General features: G+C 40.7%; 1 protein-coding gene across 3 annotated transcripts in view; it reads left to right on the top strand.

Moving 5' to 3' along the window:
• The window catches only part of ephb2b (eph receptor B2b), a 229,763-nt gene that overhangs the window by 183,627 nt on the left and 24,636 nt on the right, over nt 1–21,500 (top strand). For 2 of the 3 annotated variants that reach the window (XM_034693093.1, XM_034693099.1), the window contains exons 6-9: nt 10,989–11,113; nt 15,049–15,211; nt 18,437–18,545; nt 20,296–20,360. In XM_034693093.1, coding sequence (XP_034548984.1) covers nt 10,989–11,113; nt 15,049–15,211; nt 18,437–18,545; nt 20,296–20,360 — 462 coding nt within the window. Of the gene's footprint in view, nt 1–10,988; nt 11,114–15,048; nt 15,212–18,436; nt 18,546–20,292; nt 20,361–21,500 lie in introns of all 3 variants that reach the window. The other variant, XM_034693085.1, reaches the window with a different exon arrangement.

Here is a 21,500-nt window from a genome sequence, read left to right as displayed (position 1 = left end):
AAGCCAGAGACTCTCTGCTTCCTTTTCCTTGAACGTGCAGAGAAGTGATCTGACTTCAGTGTGACAGTCTAAGTCTACACCGCTCCCTCTGTGTGAAGAGATATGACCCTGTTAGTGATGCAGGCCTGTGATTTAACCCTTTGTGAAGCAGAAATCAGTTTGTACAAAAAAATGAAAGAAACAAATGTCTGACAGTCGGTATGTTTACATGAGAACGAAAAAGGATCCAACCTCTGCTCTTACATGGTAAGATGGATCGCAGACAGCTTGAGCAAGAGCATCCAGCCTCTGTAGATTTGAAGTTATCAGTGGATCTTTATGGATATGACGGGTTTACGGATTAACGGTTAACAGAGTTGTACTTTTGATTGACTGTGCTAACCTCTCAATACCGTGCAATACAATATAATTTGATGCACTTTGATACGATAGAATATAACACTGTAGATACAATTTGTTTCAATATGATACAATACGTTTGGATGATACATTTGAGTCACTTTGTTGTTGATGTACGGACACGTGTCTCTGACTCCAGTGCTGTACACACTCTGCTGCCCCCAGCTTCATTGATAATTCCGAAATTCAGAGATATGAAATGTTCCTCAACCCAAGGGTCCACAGGATGTGTCGCGTTGCGTTACGGCTGCCCGCGCACTGCGCAGCTGATACATTCCCATTTTAGTCAATGCTCTAGGGTCCACAGGGAGCGCCACGGCGCGTGTCAGCTCTGTATCGGGAGCGTGCCCCCGCACCGCTCCGCCAGAGATATGCTTCAAGTCTATTTTCGACGGAGCCCGCGCCCAGCACCCGTGAATCTGCACAGAAAAGAATGAACTGGACAGGAAGTCAGGAGGATCGCATGCAACATCCGCCAATTTCAAAATAAAACACCATACACGGACTCCCGACCGTTTAAAAGATTGTTTAAATCAGAAATACTCATCAATTATGGATGTAAGCTACAAACAGCCACATATCAGTGATCCAGGTTGAGAAATTCAACTACAGAAAGGCTCTGTAACCTGTTATTTGTATGTGGTTCTCTCTATGCTGGATCCAGCTGATCCTGCTTACTCTGAGCTGCGCTACGCTCCAATGGTACCATTACCCTGTGTAGCAGGGCGTAAGCCCTTGGACGGAGCAAAGCCATGTCGCAGCCGTAACGCGGCGCACACGCATCCTGTGGACTTCGGGGGTCAGTCTGGCAGAAGTACAGATCCTTCAAATATAGAGGTATAAATTCATCTGTTGAAGTAAAACTGAACATGTACAGTCTCTTAAATACAGTAAGAAAGTAGAAGTTTACTCTCAGTGATCTCTGCGTTTCACTAAATGCTGTCTTTAATGCTTTAATGTGCAAATCAATACAATCGGATGCATCTTGTATCTGCTCTGATAACATCAGTCTTGTTTCCTGATTCGTTGTATCCACGTAGCTGCAAGAGTCGGTCAAGGACAAGCACTCACTTTTTGGATCTGTAGTGTTTCAGATTTCTTCTCTTCTCTGTTTTTGCTCAAACATTTTGGACATCAGGTAACGCTTGATCTGCACAACTGCATCTGCCAAGAAATGATCTTTGTTTTTGTTTTATGGTACCGTCTATTAAGTTAGAGAGAGGTCTTGATGAAATGGGAATATGGAAGCAAAAAGGATGGAGCCTGTTTTCAAAATGGACGACGTTGAAGTCCTGAAAGCGCTACTTAAGAAGAGTAAAGTCTCTTCTTTGGTTTAATTATGAACAGACTGTGTTTAACGTTTTCATCCCTAATAGATCTGTGTCTGCAAATACCTCAGTGATAATGAGCGACAATAAAGAGTGAATGCTGGGGCTTTTACGGGGGGGGGGGTCCATTTGAAACATTCAAGGTTGCATATCACGTTGCTTAATTGTGAAAGGATGAGAGGCCCCAGCTGCTGTCAGAGAATTAGGTTTCAGCGCAGACATCATTACTCAGGGATGGGATCTGATATGAAAGACGCTGCTTTGGAGTCTTTTGTAGCATGACGCTCTGGCCTTGGCCCAAAAACATGGAACACAAAGGGCTCCACATCTCGCAGACGTGTTCCCGTTCTGTTTGAACACCTAGTGACTTCCCTAATCAATTAAAGATGCAGTTTACGGGGATATTTCCACTCATTTAAATCCGATTTAATGGGGCATGCTTCTGCTAACAAGCACAGAAGAGAGGCTTTCATCCACCCCATTAATTTATGTCTCTGTGATCTTTTATTATACAAAACTCTTCTGGTGGGCTTCCCCGCGCCCTCTCCTCGTTCAGGAGGAGAAGCTGGATTCCTTTTGTTGAGTCTCATTACGAAACGCTGAACATGATGGGCATCTTCATTAAGCAGGGCTGGTGAAGTGAGACCACTGGGAGGGGAAAGCACGGAGAGGGAGATCAGTCAGGGGTAACCATGTGGTGTGCTGGGTGGGAGGGGTCTTCAGGTGCTTCGGTACCTGAAGACAACCTCAGTGGTCGTAGCATGCTTGGTGAAATCATAGCAATCCAAACATGAACTGCTTTGATATTGATTCTAAGGGATGGTTGTTGAATGGTTGATCATTTCTCAATCAGAGGGTTCGATTCCAGATACTGAATTCCAAATGTCCCCTAATGTTCCTGGTGGCATAGCCAGCTCAGGGTGAATGCATGTGAATGGGATTACTCACCGCTGATGGACAAAACAGCCTCTACAGAAAGCATGATATAACTCAAATCAATTTATTGGATTGCCCTCATTACAACTTACAATCATTTCCTGAGCCTGAACTGCGAGTGCCCTGAGCTACAACCAGAGATGGTTCAGGTCTGTCTCTGATCCGCCCACGGTCCCGCTCCCTGCTCTCTCGTTCGTCAACATCCACCGATTGCGTTTTCAGAACGCAGCACGGAGCAGGACTGCCGGGCAGCTGGAGTCATGTGACCGAGGTTTTCCCGCTGTAATCACTGAATCAAGGATTCTCCTCCCCCTCTTCTCATCCATGTTGTCTTTATGGTCCTCTGAAAACCTCTTACCTGTTGACTCCAGGCCTGGCTCCGCTCATCATGACGGTTTGTTGTTGTAGTTAAGTGAAATATGATCTGGTGATAACACAGAGTGTTTTATTCTGAAATTAACTGGATGTTTTCATTTTGTTTTGGTGCCTGACTTCCTGTCCCGCTCCATCTGCTCTGTTGAGATTGATGCGTCATGCTCTGGCGTCCCGCAAAAATAGAAGTCTTGTGTATCTGATCTGGAGGGCTCCGACTTGCCAGATCAGAGACAGAGCGGATCCAGTGGAAGTTAATACATTGACTAGAATAGAAACCTATCAGATCCGGTGCTGTGACAGATTGGAGACGGACCGGACACGGATCTGGTGGAATTTAGCTGAGAGAGCAGGTCACAAGACTTTGTTTTTGGGATGATGGATGAAGAACATAAGCAGTTTCAAGAAAGAGAAAGAAGAGAAAAAGAAAGGAGCAGTTCAATTAGACTTTATCAGACTTTATTAATAAAGCGCTTTTCATACAATGACATTGTAACACAAAGGGCTGTACAAGAAAAACAACTTAAAATAGAATAAATTAAGAAAAAGATCCCAGCCCCAGCCCGACCCCAAACCCACCCCACAATCCTTAGGTTAACAACACAATATGCAGCAATAGTAATAAAAACAATAAAAAAAAAAAAATAGATAAATAAAAAATCTGAATAATTCGCTGAACGAACTGAGGAAACGCTCTCATGTTATCTTAATGAGGAGGTAAAATAAGATGTTAAAACTCAAAACAGGAATTTAAAATCACCAAAGTAAAATACATTTCTAAGATAATAAAAAACTAAAATATTAAACCATTAAAAGAAAATAAGATGTGAGACTTAAAATAAATAAATAACTAATAAATAAATAAAGTAGAATAAAAGTGACTAAATTTGAAATAGGTAATAAATAAATAAATAAATAAATAGATAAAACTGTTAAGAATAAAAATAAAACTTAGTTAAAAGCAAGACTAAAAAGGTAGGTCTTGAGTTTGCCTTTGAAAATGTTTATGCTGTGGGCAGCCCTCAGATCCTCAGGCAGGGTGTTCCACAGGCGTGGGCCGTGATAATAAAAGGCTGCCTCACCGTGGGTCTTAGTTTTTACGTTTGGTAGAATTAAAAGTCCGCTACCTGAAGACCTGAGGGCTCTCACTGGCTCATATGATAAAAGCAAATCTGATACATAAGAAAGACCAAGACCATTTAGAGCTTTAAAAACCAATAAAATAATCTTAATATCTATTCTAAAAGATACTGGAAGCCAATGCAAAGACTTTAAAATTGGTGTGATGTGGGCCCTCTTTCTGGTCTTTGTCAGCATTCTAGCTGCTGAGTTCTGGAGCAGCTGAAGCTGAGAAATGTTCTTTTTGGGGAGACCAGAAAGAAGAGCATTACAATAATCAATTCTACAGGTTATAAAAGCATGAACTAGTGTCTCTGCATTGGCTTGAGAGAGAAACTGACGCACTTTGGAAATGTTTTTTAGGTGATTTCTCTTATGTGTGGCTCAAAACTGAGGTGTGAGTCAAAGATCACACCCAGGTTCTTTACCTGCTCACATGGTTTTAGAGCCAGTGCTTGGAGTTTGGTGTTCAGTTTCTCTCTCTGAGGTCCAGTACCAATGACTAAAACCTGAGTTTTGTCCTGGTTGAGCTGTAAAAAGTTCTCTGCCATCCATGACTTAATATCTAAAATACAGTTAAAAAGTGTTTCAATTGTTCCTGGGTCATCAGGAGACACGGCGATGGGTCATCAGGAGACACGGCGATATAGAACAGTTGTGCAGAGTTTAGTGGAGATACTACCTTCCTGATTCGCAAGGAAAAGGTCAACATTTTGAGGGAATAGAATCCAGAGCATCTTCACCATACATAACACAGAGAGGAGTAACACAGCTAGATATTCTTGAACTGCTACGTGAGGCACTTGAGTGCACTGGTTTACTATGGAACACACTGGTAGGCAATACCACTGATGGAGCCCCGTCCTAAACAGGCTAGCAGTGCCGGTGCAAAGATAGTAGAAGAGGAAAGGTAGATGCAGCACTGGATTATCAATCAATGAGTGTTTTATTCTGAATATTAACCGGATGTTTTCATTTTGTTTTGGTGCCTGACTTCCTGTCCCGCTCCATCTGCTCTCTGCAGATACTAAAAAGTTATTTTATCCAACTTAATTTGTGTAGTTTATACTATGTTGCCATACAAAAAAAGCACGCTTCGACTGAACTCTTTGTTTTATAATCTAAGTACCACAACATTAATCCACAGTGAGGACTCACTTGGCCGCAGTGACATAGACAAACTTTATCCCTAGAGGCAGAAACCTCAAGAAGAACAGGACTGATAACAGCGTTTCTAACCCACAGTGAAATTTCAACACCTCATCAGATCGACACTTCTCCCGCCTGCTGTCTCTCTGTGGTGCTTGAGAAACACAGTATCCAGACATATTCATCAATGCTATTTATCTTTCCAATTCATCCATCTAATTTAATTACATAAACATACAATCCCTGTCTGTGTCATAATAAGCGCTTCATTAAGTTTTGGGAGCATGAATAGAGAACTCACTGAGAGGAGGCTAAAAATAAAGGCTGCAGTGAAAATGGATCTCTTTGAAGACGCTGATCCGACTCCACAAAGTTTACGAAGGCTTGGCTTCCAGTTCATAAAGGAGCGGGAAACTTTCATCCGTATTTGTTTTTAATTTTAATCGCCTTTAATGGGTTGCAATCTGGGCGGCTCAAAAATAATGACTGTAACAACAGAAGAGCTGGCTTGAAACAACTACAACATGTATTTAGCAGCATAACTTAGGGAGCGATGTTGACACAATGAAAACCAAGCATTGGCTCTACCCATTTAAATTATAGATTCGGAGGAGAAGACTTGTAGGTACTTTAGACGTAGGAAAATGGTTTTCATATGTGAATCGTTGCTGTAGGTCTTGGCATACCGCTGCATTGCTCAGCCAATTGGTGGAATGTCAGCGTAGCTTGAAATGCGTGTTCTAAATCGACTTGGAATACAAAACACAGCTGGATTGCTACTTTATCCACCACCCTGATGTTTCAACACTTTGTGTTTTTAGCACCCTAATGTCCTCGCTCTACGTTTCCTCCTCTAATTTAATCTCAGTTTTGTTTTCTGTTACACCAAACCCTCGTCGGTTTCTCAGACATGGTGACGGCCACCCCGCTGTCTGGAAGTTGTCCTTTAGCAGAAGAAAACCGCAGTGTTCTCCTCCAACAGCTTTTCATGTTGGCATGCGTCCATCCTTTGTACATGAATACATGAGCTGCCTTTGTTTCCGCGGCCCTGGATCAGGTTACTAGGCATGGCTGCTCCGTGTGTTTAATGGAAATGCTATGCAGGAGAAGGCCATGTGGCAGTCTTGAATATATGTACATCCGTAATGGGATACTCGTGAGCTCCCTTTAGAGGAACTGTTTGCCTTATTAGGCTGTCGTCTTGTGACTGCAAACAAACTAGAGACCACAGCGAGATGGAGGAGATTCCTGTGACTGCTGTCTGAACATTACTGTACCTCCGGCTGCAGGAAGGAGGCATGATGTATGTACACGGAGAGGCAGAGGCCACGGCGGTGTAAGTGCTTCACCGAGATGAAATACGGAGCCTACATTTATTATCTCCTGGCAGCAGCACATGAGGACATACTCAGCACCTCGACTATCACAGATTATATGAGACATCGTAATTTGTTGGCTCAGATGGCTGCTTCTGTTTGGGTCGGAGGGCACGCGCGGCAGTGCTGATTAGCTGATGAGAATGAGTAAGGGTATTAAAGGGACTTTTTATCAGAGGCTCTGACTCTCTGTGGTCACTCACACACTATATTTTAGTCCCCGAGTCAGGAGACGTTTTGCAGAGAGACAAACAACAACAGTATCATTATAACACACCATGCAGGGCAGGGGGAAGAAAATCAATACAGTGGTATTTTAAGCCGTTATTATAACGTGGAAACCAGGAATCAATCACTTTAATTATCAGAGTCAGAATTTATTACCAGGGAGATTTACTCGTACAAGGAATTTGTCTTTGCAGCAAAAACACAAAGTCAAAAACTACGTCCACTGGAAAGAAACCTCAGAATAAACAAAGAAAAGAAGGCTGATGTATGTGGAATATTTATTTGGTGCATGCAAAGTTTATTAGGAATAGCTTATTTCACAGAGTTCTGCAAAAATAAAAATATACAATAAGAATTATAAGGATAAAATGAATGAAAAGAAATAACTGCAAAACAGAAAATAACATCTGATGGTCAAAAGCCAATTAAAAAAACCCTCTATATTCAAAGATAATTAGATGATACGCTGTGGGTTTATGGGATTTGCCGATTTCTTACTCTAACAAACACCATGTACACTATGTATATGTACGAAATACAATGAAATACCAATTACCATGATATACAAATACATATAGTCAATGTATTATAATAACAAATAAAATAATAATAATAAAATAACAACAATAATGATAATAATGTATAATAATAAAAATAAAAACCATAAATAATAGTAATAATAATAATGATGATAATAATGATGATAATAATAATAATGATGATGATGATGATAATAATGATGATAATAATGATGATAATAATAATAATAATAATAATAATAATAATAATAACAATAATATATAAGTTAAAACAATAACAATATTTATAATTGTATTTATAGAGCTCTTTTCAAAAAGCAAGTTACAAAGTGCTTTAAATGAGCACTTTGTAACTTGGTAAATAAAACAAACAGTTTGTGAAACACACAAGGCAAGATAAAGAAGTATAACATATTTTAAAAGACATAAAATTACCCCAAAATATTTATTTTTATTATTTTAAAATATATTTCTTAAAACGGTTCTACTCAAATGAAATCAAATTTAATCCAGATAAGACCAGGAAAGGCTCTGCGATAAAAGGGATTTAAAAACAACAGGAGAGTGCAAATTTAAAAGCAGCATCTCCTATGCTTAAGTCACTCAATGGACAACAAGGTTAGACCCGGATCAGAGGACCTGAGGGATCTGCTGGTGATGTAGGGATGGAGCAGGTTAGGGATGGTCATGCAGGATTTATAAGTCAATAAAAAGGACCTACAAAAAGGAAGTCAATTTAAGGACAATAAATATGGGTGCAGGACAGTTACACTGCAGATGGTAAAAGCAGAGATGGAGATGTCATATCTAACTTTAATTGGACAGAAAACTTTGTCTCAAAAGAAAAACAAGTGTTTCTTGGGAAGTAATAAGTGGTTAAAAAAGCTGCAAACTGTTGATGCATATTGAAGAAACACTCAGCAAATCACAGAATGTTTGAAACTGTGAAGTATCTATGGTTACAGAAGTGTCAGGATGTTATTGTGTTGTTTAAAAGTTTAAACACCAAATTTAAGAACCACACACGCAGCCCTTTATTCTGAGATTATAGAGGCGTGTCAGTTGTAGTTTCCCAGCCGGTGGATTTTCCACAGAGAACGCGTGCCACTGCAGAGACTTCCCTCTTTATAGCCGGGACTCAGGGGAGCCACTGTGCTGCTGCTGGCTGAGCGCTGCGTGTGTGTGCCGCACGGGCCTGCAGGGGATGAGCGTGGGGCTCGGTCTCCATAAATCTCGTCCTGCACCCCTCCTTCTCTCTTACTCCCAAACCAGCCAACCCTTTAACACACACACAGACACTGACACTGACACTGACACAGACACACACACACACAAACACACACACACACACACACACACAAACACACACACACACACACACACACACACACACACACACACACACACACACACACACACACACACACACACAGAGAGACACACACAGAGAGACACACACAGAGAGACACACAAACACAGGCAGACAGAGAGGCCTGCAGGCCCTGCCAGGCACCCCAGACAGAGCTTTTTATCTTCAGCTCTCTTAGCTTTACACCGACCCGCGGCACCCTGAACTAATCTTAATGGTTGTTGGAAGACTCGGGTGATCACGCCTCCCTGACCTCATGGTTTTGCTAAAAAGAATGGGTGACGTTTTAGATCACATACTGCATCGGGCCACCCATGATGCAACAAGTCCTTTAGTCAACCTCAGACTCTTTACTTTGTGTTTGTTGGAGAATATGAATGAAAGAAAGCAGGAAGGTGAACAATTTGATCTGAAAAGGAAATAAAATCTACAGATATGTGACAAAATAAAACATATTTTTGTCCTGTACTTGTTTTAAAACAAAGCCTTGTATGACAGGTATTATATTTAAAGGGCACTTACCCCAAAAAAATGTCCTGCAGCTTGAATATACCGTAAGTCCACCTGTGCACCAACCACCCATCTGTTTCCCATTGCTAAGTTCTAGTAAAGGACCATTACAAAGTTTTTAAATTGCCAGGAATGATCTAATGCATGCCCTTTCACAGAAAATCAATGTTTCCGTCTGCCTCCGCCTGCTTGTTTTCTGTTCGTATGCCCAGCCTGCAAAGACTTTTTCAATTATGATCAGTCCAAGTCAACAGTCCTCTTTATTTATGTTGCAATTTGCATCATCAAGTGGCGTTAAGCATCCAAGAATGGAGACCCTGGGCATAAAAACCTTCTGATGCTAACTTTCAGCTACCACACAGACTGTCTTATTGATGGATCTGGATGTACTTCACACCGCCGACCAGTCACCTCTCAAATCTTTGGACTGAAAAGCAAAGTTAACATTTTTTTCAAAGCTCTCAGATGTGAATGAAAACGTATTCAAACATAAATAAGACTGATGAAGTCGTCTTTGTCTCCTGCAGGAATCCAAATCCTCAGATGTTGATGTTTATGCTTATCTCAAAGAACCAGACTCTAATGTCTGCTTAGAAAACAGGGGTCATAAACTCAAACTGGCTAAGGGCCGACATTGGCACCCTCATCTTAAAGGAGAACCACTTCAGAGTTCAAGTACTGAGAGTCCTGCAAGAAAGCACCACTTTTTATTTCCTGTAACAACAACAAAGTCTCGTGACCTGCTGACACGGCCAAATTCCACCAGATCCGTGTCCGGTCCGTCTCCAATCCGTCACAGCATCGAACCTGATATGTTTTTATTCTAGTCGATGAGTTAACTTCCACTGGATCCGCTCTGTTGTGTTCCGGCTGCGTCTCTGATCCGGCAGGCCGGAGCCCTCCAGATCAGATACGCAAGACTTCTATTTATGCCATGCTCAGTGAGACGGACCAGACACATATCTGGTGGAAGTCTAGGGTTGAACCTGAAAATACGTTTTTATTTTAATTGTATATGAAGGGCAGTTTAATGGGCATGATCCAACTATAAAAAAAATGTTACTGTATATTTTCTATATCAGCATATTTTTGCGGTTTCAGGCCCCAGCTTTGAAAACACACGTTTACAAACGCAGTTTGTAGTGTGCAAACCTTTGAGATGATACTTTAAAGTTCCTTTACTGAATGCGTTACCAAAGTAAAATAAACCCGACTGTGAGATCTCAAATGCTGCACAGGAAGGACTCTCTGTAGCACAATCTGGATTACTTTCCTTTCTTTGTTTGCTCATGAAGCTGAAACCAGATTACGTCGTGTGATACATGGTTGAGTATTTCAGGTGATGTGTTCTGAGAAGGTGGTCTGTTCTAAGCTGTTCATTTAATCACAAGAACATCCTTCTTGACACTGGGAAGTCCCGTGAGCCCGCTCTTGTGGTTTTGCCGGTGTTGTAACTTGTCAGGCTGCAACACACGCCTCATTGTGAGACTCTCTAAATGGAGTCTGCAGTATATTACATAGATTTTATAGCATAACACCTTTGCAGAACCTGCTGTTTGGCTAGGAGATTAAAGATGCTGTAAAACTCTCGGTGCGTGACTATGAAGTGGGGAGTGATTGATTTCAGCCTCATCCTTAACACACTGTCTTTGTCTCCCCACAGCTCCCTCCACTGTTTCCATCATGCACCAGGTCAGCAGTACTCCGGAGAGCATCACCCTCTCCTGGTCCCAGCCCGACCAGCCCAATGGAGTCATCCTGGACTATGAGCTGCAGTACTATGAGAAGGTATCAACACATCACATAAAGGCGTATTTGACCAGAGGAACTTTACCTGAACTATGTGCATTTCTACCGGTGGACCCAGGGTCTAAATTTAATTCAGGGGTAGTACTCTTCAAAGGTCCCAGGACTTTTGGGGGGCAGGGCCTGCAATGCTGAACGTGTCTGATTGTTAGATGAACTGCAGTGTTTTTATTCCGCCCGCCGTCAACAATAACATCACACACATCTGTGATTCACTTGATTTCTCTGTCTTTCATTTGTTTTTATTTGTCCTATCTTTTTTGTATATGTGTGTACTTTTCAAAAGAAGAAGCTGTGAATCTCTAGATTTTGCAGCTTGTAACAGTAGTCTTCTCTCAGCCAACCGTGAATGCGTCTCTCCCGTTGTTACAGTTTTAAAAGTGACCCTGTAAACTGGAGACCTTCAGCTGAACGTGTCAGTGTTTGTGGAGTTTACACAGCTGTTGAAACACAGAGGGAGCTCCTGGGAATGCAAACTAGTTTCGTTTTATATTAAGATTTCAAAATATCCTCATCAGATATTTAATGATCGGCTAAAGACGTTTATGAGGAATACATCTGGCTGAAAGTCTCCAGTTAACAGGGTCGCTGTTTAAACCAAAACACCGGCCGATCTCTGCCATGGCTTTTTGAGTTTAAAAGGATTTCAAAGCCGTGTTGAAATGTCTTTGCTACTCGCGCTTATCTCCTCTCACGTGTTGATTCAGTGAATCCATCTGTGATGAAATATAGCACCATCTAAAATAGCGTGAGCTGAGTCTCTTCCATGCTAACAGGCTAACTGTTGTGTTGCTCATAATGATACCTCCCTGTCCGTCTGCTTCTATGGTGTCATATGTGATGAATGGCATTCATCTTTTTTTTACTGCCCTCTACTGGTCTGATGGTGTAGTGCATTTGCTTTTTTTTTCTCCATACGTCACTTGCCAATCTACCCAGGACTTCAGCCCGTGGTCTAAAGGCAGACAACAATGTGGGCACAGGAACCTTTTAGTTCAGGGTAAAGTAGTTCAGGGGGCTAAAATACCCCGTAACTCTTGGTCGAAATGCACCTTAAGTTCCCTTTCCTCCACTCTCTCTCTTTCACTCTGCAGTTAAATAAATTAAAGACTAATGGTAAAACCTGACTCCTTGGTTTGGTCATGCATTTAAATTCATGAATATCTCCGCTCGCTCGTTTGCATAACAGCACATCCTAGGAGGCATGAAGACTGAGCTTCTAAACGCCGCTCAGAACTTCTGCTCATTCTCTTTCAATTATAATCACGGTCAGTCACTGGGAGAGGAAACCGCGTTCAGCCCTGCAGCAGGCCCGCTGGGGATTGATGCACACGGACTTGTGGTTGCAACAATAGAACGCCGGCTGCTGTAAAAATAGTATTCAGGGGTCGACTCCACCATCAGCATACTTTCTCACAAGAAGACGTGCAGACACACACTCAAGCACAATAATCACTTACATGCATGCAGCCATTCTCAGGCACAAGGACACAACATGTAAACGTGTGCACATGTCCAAAACTACACAGCATTTGTCATCTTTCGTCAACATGCAGAGCAGCTCCACTTTTTGAGCATAATTCCCTCTTGTGACACCACTGCAGAGAGCTGTCATAACAATTGTACGGGCCCCCGCTGCGGCTCAGAAGTGAGTGCTGAGCAGCGGGTTGAAGGGAGAGTCTCAGTCTCAGACCTGTCAGCGTGCCGGAGAGGAGCTGAGAAGCACAGCTCTGATCATCAGAGGGAGCGGCTGAGAAAAGCCGCCTGACCCGAAACTGCCACTGAATCCACCTCTTGAACCACAGCTGCTGGATGTCTGCTGCTCTCAAGTCCTGCGTTTATCAAACATTATGATTTCTTCTCAAAGCAGGAAGTGAGTCAGATTAGCTCTGCGAGAGTGTCTGCAGAACGAATATGGGGATCAGTGTCACCGCTGTTTTCCTGTACATGTTTCAGGGCACGGTTTACAAGATTTTGAGATGGTGTATGATACATTTTGTGCTTTTAATGAGACACAAACAATTGAATCTAACCCCCAATAACTGTTGAGCATTGTTTAATTATTGCAATATATTAATGCAATATAAATTATTATTTCTTAATGGTGCTATGAACAAAGTATTTGTGCTTTATTAACATTATTTAAGTACTTTATGGAACATCTTTACTTCACTTGAGCATTCAAATTCCAAAATTAATATTACAAAAATGCTTCTGATGCTTAAAGCTTCTGTGAGAACTTTCAGTTTGTGTCCATTTGGGGGCCCCCTTTGGACAAAACAGTCATTGCAGATTAAGTGAAAGGATTTTTTTTCATGAAAAATGTCATCTTGTTGTTTTTCTACAGTAAAGTCAAAAACTTTTTCATGATAAATGTAAAATAAAGGTGCCTTTTTTTAATCCTTTCTTCAGACACCTACCCCGCCACGGTGGTTTTAGGCTATAAAATAATTGTATAGAAATTTAAAATTTTCTTGCAGATTTTCTTGTTTCCTTTTGTAGCTCATAAAGAGACATTCATAATTATTTCAGTGTTTCATGAGTAGCAGAAAACTCTTCACAGGAGCTTTAAGTTCAGAAAATATATCCCTTCAATCAGTTTCTTTTCCTTAAGTATGGCTTTCAGGTACTTTATCCAACACTGTCAATCATATGGTCATTTAAATAGCAGAAAAAAATGGGAACTTATTTTTTAAATCCAAAATGTATTAGCTGTTTTTATTTGTTTTGATGCCTTTGGGTTTCTAATGACTCTGCCATGCTTTCAGTTTTAACAGATCAGAGTAAAGGTTTCCAGATTCCTCAACTGAAACTGTTTCAATTCACTGAAAACCGGTCTAATAATAACCTTTCCAATATATACACTACCAGTCAAAAGTTTGGACACACCTTCTCATGCAATGGTTTTTATTTATTTTAACTATTTTCGACATTGTAGATTAATACTGAAGACATCAACACTATGAAATGATATGGTATAATCTAAAATATAAAACATATTCTGGTTTGTTTAACACTTTTTTGTGAATTAAATAATTCCATGTATGTTCTTTCATAGTATTGATGTCTTTGGTATTAATCTACAGTACAGTGTTTCAAATAATTAAAATAAATACAAACCCTTGAATAAGAAGGTGTTTCCAAACTTTTGGAAGTGTATATATATATTAAAACCAACTAATAAAAAAATATGCAATAAAAAACACATCTAATCACATAAGGCTGCCTGTCTACATCAAATAACCTCAGATAAAAGGTTCAGATTGATCAGTGTCGTCACACAACCAGGTACCCAACTCCTGAATTGCCTCCTTAAAGTGCGACCATGAATATCTGATCTGCACTGTTGTGAAATAAAAGCCATGAAAACACACAAAAGCAGGATGCAACTCTTTCTCTCTTGCACAGATGGGGTTGCATATTCAAAGCAGTATAAAGATTGATTATTTAAATCAACCTGTAAATGCCCTACAATTAATTCAATCACATTAACTGCATAAATCACAACACAAACAGGCTCCATACATATTATTCTGCTTTTAAACAGAGTCAACATCGTTTCTTAAGGTCAAACAATATTCATCATTTGAACCCCCCGGCGAAGACTAAACACACCTCACGTCAATCAAATATTTCTCCTGTTAGAAGAACCAAAAATGAAATTATAGGGTGATAATAGTAGAGTGAGTGAACACAGTAATTACCTTTTTTTTTATGTGTTTGACCAGAAAGTGAACGTTTCTTTGATTAGACTGTTTTTCACACTTTTTCAGTGTGAAGAAAATCAGAAGTATTGATGCTGCGTGCTTCCTGATACTGATATATAACTTTTGACGTCTCATATGTCCTTGTGTTCCATAATTTCAGCCTCTGTAGGAGCATATGTGCACATATTTAACATTTTTCTTTCCTCCCAGAATCAACCAGAAGTTAATGCGTCCGTCATCAGGAGCCCGACCAACACAGTGGTCATCCGGAGCCTCAAACCCGGCAGCATCTACGTGTTCCAGGTCCGGGCCCGCACCGTGGCTGGGTTTGGACGCTACAGCGGCAAACTGTACTTCCAGACCATGACTGAGGGTGAGAATTCAGCCAATGTTCACCAAAGCACGCAGGCCTGTAATCCCCCCCCGGCACACCATGTAGTGTAATATGTATACAGACAGCTGCGGGAGTGAAAGGGAATCATGTTGTGAAGTAAACAGATCAAGTATTACAAACGCAGAGCAGTGTGTGGCCTGGAATGATATTCCTCCTCCCCCCTAATGTCTTTCTCAGATTGAGGAACATCCCACATGTTTATCCACATGGGAGAATTTCCTCATTCTAATGTCATAATTTCCTTTTTGTGGTGTTTAAATGTTTTCTTCTTCAACCGTCACCAAACAGCATTTTGCCTTTTACCGCCATAAGCTCCAAAGTCGTGGCAGAGGTCAAAGTTGTCTTATCTTTGTTCCCTGACATGACTCGGAGAAGAGGGAACATTCAGTAAACATCAGTCATAAAGGTTAATGTTGGAGCCAAAGCCCGGGTTTTCCCTTCTGAACATCTCATTTCCTTCAGCCTGCACCGCCCGAGGCCATCATTAGCCTGAACTCTCGTACACATAGCCTTGATTCTGCCACACGCACAGATCCCAGCTCCAGAGATATATCAGAACTGACTTATAGAAGTAAATATCGAGTAAACCCAGTGTACACCGGGGCCCAGTGGGTTCAGATTTTATCATAAAAATATTTATTTTTCCAAATAAAAGTAGATCTGTTCAAAATGAAATCAGAAAGAATCCCAATGCAGCCAAAGAGATGATTCCTCCTGCAAGAAGACACTGATTACCACGGGTTAGAGTAAACAAAAGGAAGAGTGCGTAATGGAGAAAAACAAGGAAGACATTAAAGAAAAGCTCCTCAGAAAGTACAACAGCGTTTCCACTATTCATGAAAACCTGATACTATAATATCTGGATTGTTGTGCTATGGATTCTTGCATCTAATTTCCCGAAGTATTCAATAAAAGAAATAAACTCTAATAGGTTCCACACTTCCTTTTGAAAGCTTTGTCAGTGGAATCTCAATATTCATAGCTTTCGTGCTTCAGGGTTATAAACTATACAAATGCAAATCCATATAATACACCAGCAGTCCTCAGCAGAGCGCAGTCAAGGCCAAATACAGTTATTATTATTATAGTCCAGCTGATCTCTCTAATCAGTTCCCAAGGTATCCTCTGTACCAGAAACAGACAAAGTGGGTTGTGGGTTCTGGTTTTGAAGCCTCACGTTTTTACTCTTGTGGTCTTTCTGTTGTAGCTGGATACCTGGAAGGTCGAGTTCGGTGATGTAGGTTAGCTTAGTGACACCTGCAGGCAGTTAAAGCTCCAGTGAGGAGTTTTAAGCTGGTTAAGAAAAAGTGATGCCTTTTTATGACTCACAAAATCAATCAATCTTTATTTATATAGCGCCAAATCACAACAAACGTTAACTCAAGACTCTTTTCAAACAGAGCAGGTCTAGACCGTTCTATTATCAGCAGAAGACCCAACATCAAGACAGGATAAGATCCAGTCCCATCTTACAGACAGGACTCATCTTAATCCACCATGAGCAGAGCACTTTGCAACATTTCGCAAGTTATGGCAGTGAGGACAAACCTCCTTTAACAGGCAGAAACCTCCAGCAGGACCAGACTCATGTCAGACACACATCTGCTGAGACTGTGATGGAGAGAGGGATAGAGGGAGATGAAGAGAGAGAGATGATAGTGGTGAGACGGATAGTAGTAGTACTAGTAAGGAGGGTGTCTGCCTCCCAAACTTCCTTAACAGGCAGAAACCTCGAGCAGGACCAGAATCATGTTAGTCACACATCTGCTGAGACTGAGTTGGGGTTGGAAAGAGGGATAGAGCGATGATAGTGATCCAGAGGAACCTAGGAGACAAGGGAGCTCAGGGACTCCAGAAAGGTCTATGGTTAGTAACTTTAATGGGACAGGGAGAGTTTAAGTAAGTGGAGGGATGGGGGAAGAGATAGGATTCCACAAAACCAAACAAAACCACCAGCAACAAGATTGACAATGTCTATATATATAGGATAAGAACAGCAGAGATGTGAGAGGCACCAATTTGACCAGAGGCGGCACCAAAATCAACACAAATTAAAGTTCCTCATAGGAGCTTTAACTTCCGAGCATCCACAGCCCCAAATTCTTCTTTATTATAACCCTCATAAATGTGTGTTCTTAAACTTTCTATGGCAAGACTTACAAAAAGAAGAGTTTGTGTCTCAAAGGGAATATTATAAAAGATAAATAAAGGTCAAAGAAAAATCGGAATTAGAAAACAAAGAGTTGTTCAAACAATTCTCTTGGATGAAGAAATAAGATGAAATAAACTGAAGAGCTTTTTGTTTTAGGCTGTAAACACATAAAAGGAAAGTTTGGCATTTTAATATTGACTCACTTTTGGAAACAGCCTCTAGTGGCCATCTGTTGAACTGCAACTTGAGGTTGCTGCACCTTTAAGAGCTGGAAGTTGCAGCTTGGTTCCTTAAGAATGTGGGTAACAAAATTATGAATTTAAGTTAAATTGTTCATAAATTGAAATAACAAATCATATTGTAAATATAGTTGTATTTCTGTACAGTATATGTCAGTATGATCATGTCATATTGCTGAAAATACCACTCATTAATAATCAGTGTCCTTTTTCTGGTTACAGTTTCACTAAAGTTTATATCTAACTATTTATTAAGTATCCCTGAATTGCTTTTTGATGCTAAATTGGCAGATACAACTTTGACCAAAAAGGACTCTGCCTACAGAGAAAACAACATTAATGCTCTCCAGAAGCGCATAACTCTGTGGACGATGTAATAACGTGTCTATTCGTCTAAAATTGGTAAATTGTGTGTTATTTGCGGTGCCCTAAAGAAGAGCGCTTGGCTCTGCCTCTCTGTGCCCGTTCGGTAGCTGAATTCCTGCTCTTGGCTGCGTCGTCGGCCTGGGTCTCGCCCAAATACATGCTCTCCCTGCTCACTTCACACGCTTTCTGCCAGATGATTTGTCCGTATCCGCGGCATCTGAGCGGCACATTCAGTGTGCTTTGGAAAATTGTCCATGCAGCCCGTCAAGATGCCAAGCGCTGCTCATTGGTTCGCCCGGCCTTATGTCTGTCTGTCACCCACTGCTCCCTCCATATGCAGGGCCTCAGATGCTGACCCATATGTTTCTCTGCATGTGTGACCATGTGTGTGTGTGTGAGTGTGTGGTTAATATGCTTATGAATGTGTTTCTCTCTCTCTCTCTACAGAGGAATACAACACCAGCATCCAGGAGAAGCTACCTCTCATTATTGGCTCTGCTGCTGCTGGGTTGGTCTTCCTCATTGCTGTGGTCGTCATTATCATCGTCTGTAACCGGTGAGTCAGTCCTGTCACAGTTCAAGTCGACACTCTCCAAGCTCCTACCTACCGATATGCAGACGACGAATGCATATCTGTTCCCAAATGATCTACAGCTGTTTCTGTATTGATATTTATCCAATAAGCATCCTGAAAAAATGTTCTTTGAAACTCCCAAATTAAGTCAAATCCCTCCTTTATTTAACAAACTTAGTCCGCATGATTCTGCTTCTGATTAAAACCGTAAATGTGAGCTGCAGAGAAAAACCATCTGGGTTCGTCAGATATTAATTCTTAATAAATTCCAGTCTTTCAGCGGCAGATCTAATATTTTTAAAGTCAACATTACAAACATTAAAGTTTTGCAGGTGTTCCTCCTCGGTGAGACTGAAATGTTTGTAACGCTGCCAAAGTTATGAGCCTTTTTAGATCCCACTGTGCCAAGGCATATTAAAAACCTTAGCTCAGCCCCTGAATGGTTTTTAATTCACAGAAGAATGCGCAGTCGGACTTTCTGAGTGTGGAGTCTGTTAGTCCAAAGTTTATGTTCTTTTCTTTGATGGTAAACCGGCGACTTTGCATACGCTGGGACGTCGCCATCTTGAATTATGAAGACAGAGGTTGTGTGGTGCATTGTGTGATGATTGGGAACATCGCCAGGACAAAGAGAAGAGGGATATTATTAAAAGTTTAGAGGAGAGTCAAAGACATTAGACGCTTCTGACAAGTGTGGTGGTACTTCATAGACCTTTGAAGATATATTTGAATGTGTCTTTGTAATGCTGCTCATCAGGTAAGACTTAGCTCACAGCAGCTCCAGCACAAGAACTTTAAAGTAAGAGCACTGGTTTGGCTCAGTGGTTAAACTGCCGGCCCCATGCTAAGAGGCTACAGTCCTCTGAACGAGCTGTCTGGGTTCAAATCTGCCCAAGCTGCAACCTCTTGTCTTAAAATTTGAAGTCCATGTGGATGTGCTAAAAACTGCAGTACCTTAAGTGTCCACTTGAGGCTGGCTTCAGAAACACAGGAAACCACATACACACCAATTCAAAAAAGACGATATTTGCGGCATAGTTTCATAAGGGGCATGAAGAATACATTTCCCTTGAACACTATCACCTACTGTGGTAAAGATGGAGCTTTTCTTGTTAAAGCATGCATTTGTTGTGGAAGCAACTGAGTGAGCTTTCTTAAAAGGTCCACGTCTTTTATTTGATATCATTTAGATCCCAGATACTATGGCTGTTTTCGAAATCGCCTATTATTACCTACAAAATATTTAAAACACAGATTTTAAAATATTGAAAACACAGATTTTAAGACAATGACTGAGAGGCTGTGTTCAAAATAGCTTTTCCCTTCTCGTCTGATACCTGATCCTCAAAATGAAGACAGTATCAGCCACAGTATTGATTCAGTGAGTCACACAATGCATCTCGAAAAGCAACAACCCTGTGTGAATTGTTATTTTCGTGCTCACCATGTCTACCTAGCAGAGCTTTAAAGTGTGCTGCTCTTTGTTGTATGAAGTGGAAATCGAGATTTTTCAGATGCACCATCATTTTGAAACAATCAATGCAGCTGCAGAGCAAGAAAAGAAGGCAGGTTTATGCAGTGTGAAAGAGGGAAGCTTGGCCCACCATGTGCTCCGGCTTGGTGTGTGTGTGTGTGTAGGTAGACCTGGGGGGGTGTTTGATGTGTGTGTCTGCCCCTCCCTGCTCCCTCTCTTTGAACCAGAGCTAGAGTTCTTTGTCTTTCCCCCCAGGAGGCGTGGCTTCGATAGGGCAGACTCGGAATACACCGACAAACTGCAGCACTACACCAGCGGCCACAGTGAGTAAACCACAAGCCCACCAGCCCACCAGCCCACCACCTCACCGCCGCCGCTCACACCTGTCTCCATGACAACCATCTCACACAGTCATCTCCACAGCCTTCATTCATGCCTCACACACCTGTCACTATGGCTACCACCTTGCACTCTGGTGTCCTTGGCTGCAGCTCCAGCTCCCCATCCTGTTTGTTCGACTCAGATTTTACCTCCATCAGAACCTCGGCTCCACTCTGTGCTCTGTGCATCATCACGTTTCATAGTTAACTCAGTCCATTTTGGTGGAAATAGGTCAGTCTCCACTCACGTTAATGCCATTGGCATGCTAATTCCACATGAGTCATTTGCCATTGTTGAAATATCAAAGACTTGGTGAATGAATTAAAAACCTCAATGATTTTCTTTCTCTCTACTTTAAAGTAGAAGAGAGCTGGAATTACAATACTGCAGGAAAAACATTCATTTCACCCGAGACATTAATGCTAATCTGTCTCTCTGAATGATTGGAAAAAAAGTAGATCTATTTTATTCCATCTTTGAGTTTCAACACTATCTTAATGTGTTTATTTGATGATGGAATTACCATCGTTTAAATCCTTTACATCGTAAAAGATCAAATTAATAGCTCTACCATATATCCGATTATGTTATGCAAAGACCGCTCTGTGATTTGAATTTGAATCGTTTTTATCCAGAAGTCACATATTTTAACACAGTTTAATGCAAAGCACGAAAATATGTGTTACACTGTAGGTTTATGAAATTTGCTCATTTCTGACTCTAAAAAACAGCATGTACACTGTGTATATGTATGAAAATAGGATGAAATACCCACCACCAACATACACCATTACATGTAATCAATATATAAAATAATTATAATAATAAATATTACTGCTAATAATAATATTAATAATATTAATAATAATAACAATTTTAACATAATAATAACTATACTAATATTAAGAATACTTTAAAAAATAATGATAATAATGATAAAAACAATTATAAATACATAAAAATACTAATACTACTAGTAATGTATAATAATAAAAATAATGATAATAATAACAACAACAACAACAACAACAATAATAATAGATACATTAAAAAATTAAAAATATTAATAGTGTATATATATA

This window comes from Notolabrus celidotus, chromosome 1, assembly GCF_009762535.1.
Source record: "Notolabrus celidotus isolate fNotCel1 chromosome 1, fNotCel1.pri, whole genome shotgun sequence".
NCBI classification, from domain to species: domain Eukaryota; kingdom Metazoa; phylum Chordata; class Actinopteri; order Labriformes; family Labridae; genus Notolabrus; species Notolabrus celidotus.
Note: the sequence above shows the minus strand (reverse complement) of the source record. Positions and strands in the feature narration are given on the sequence as shown.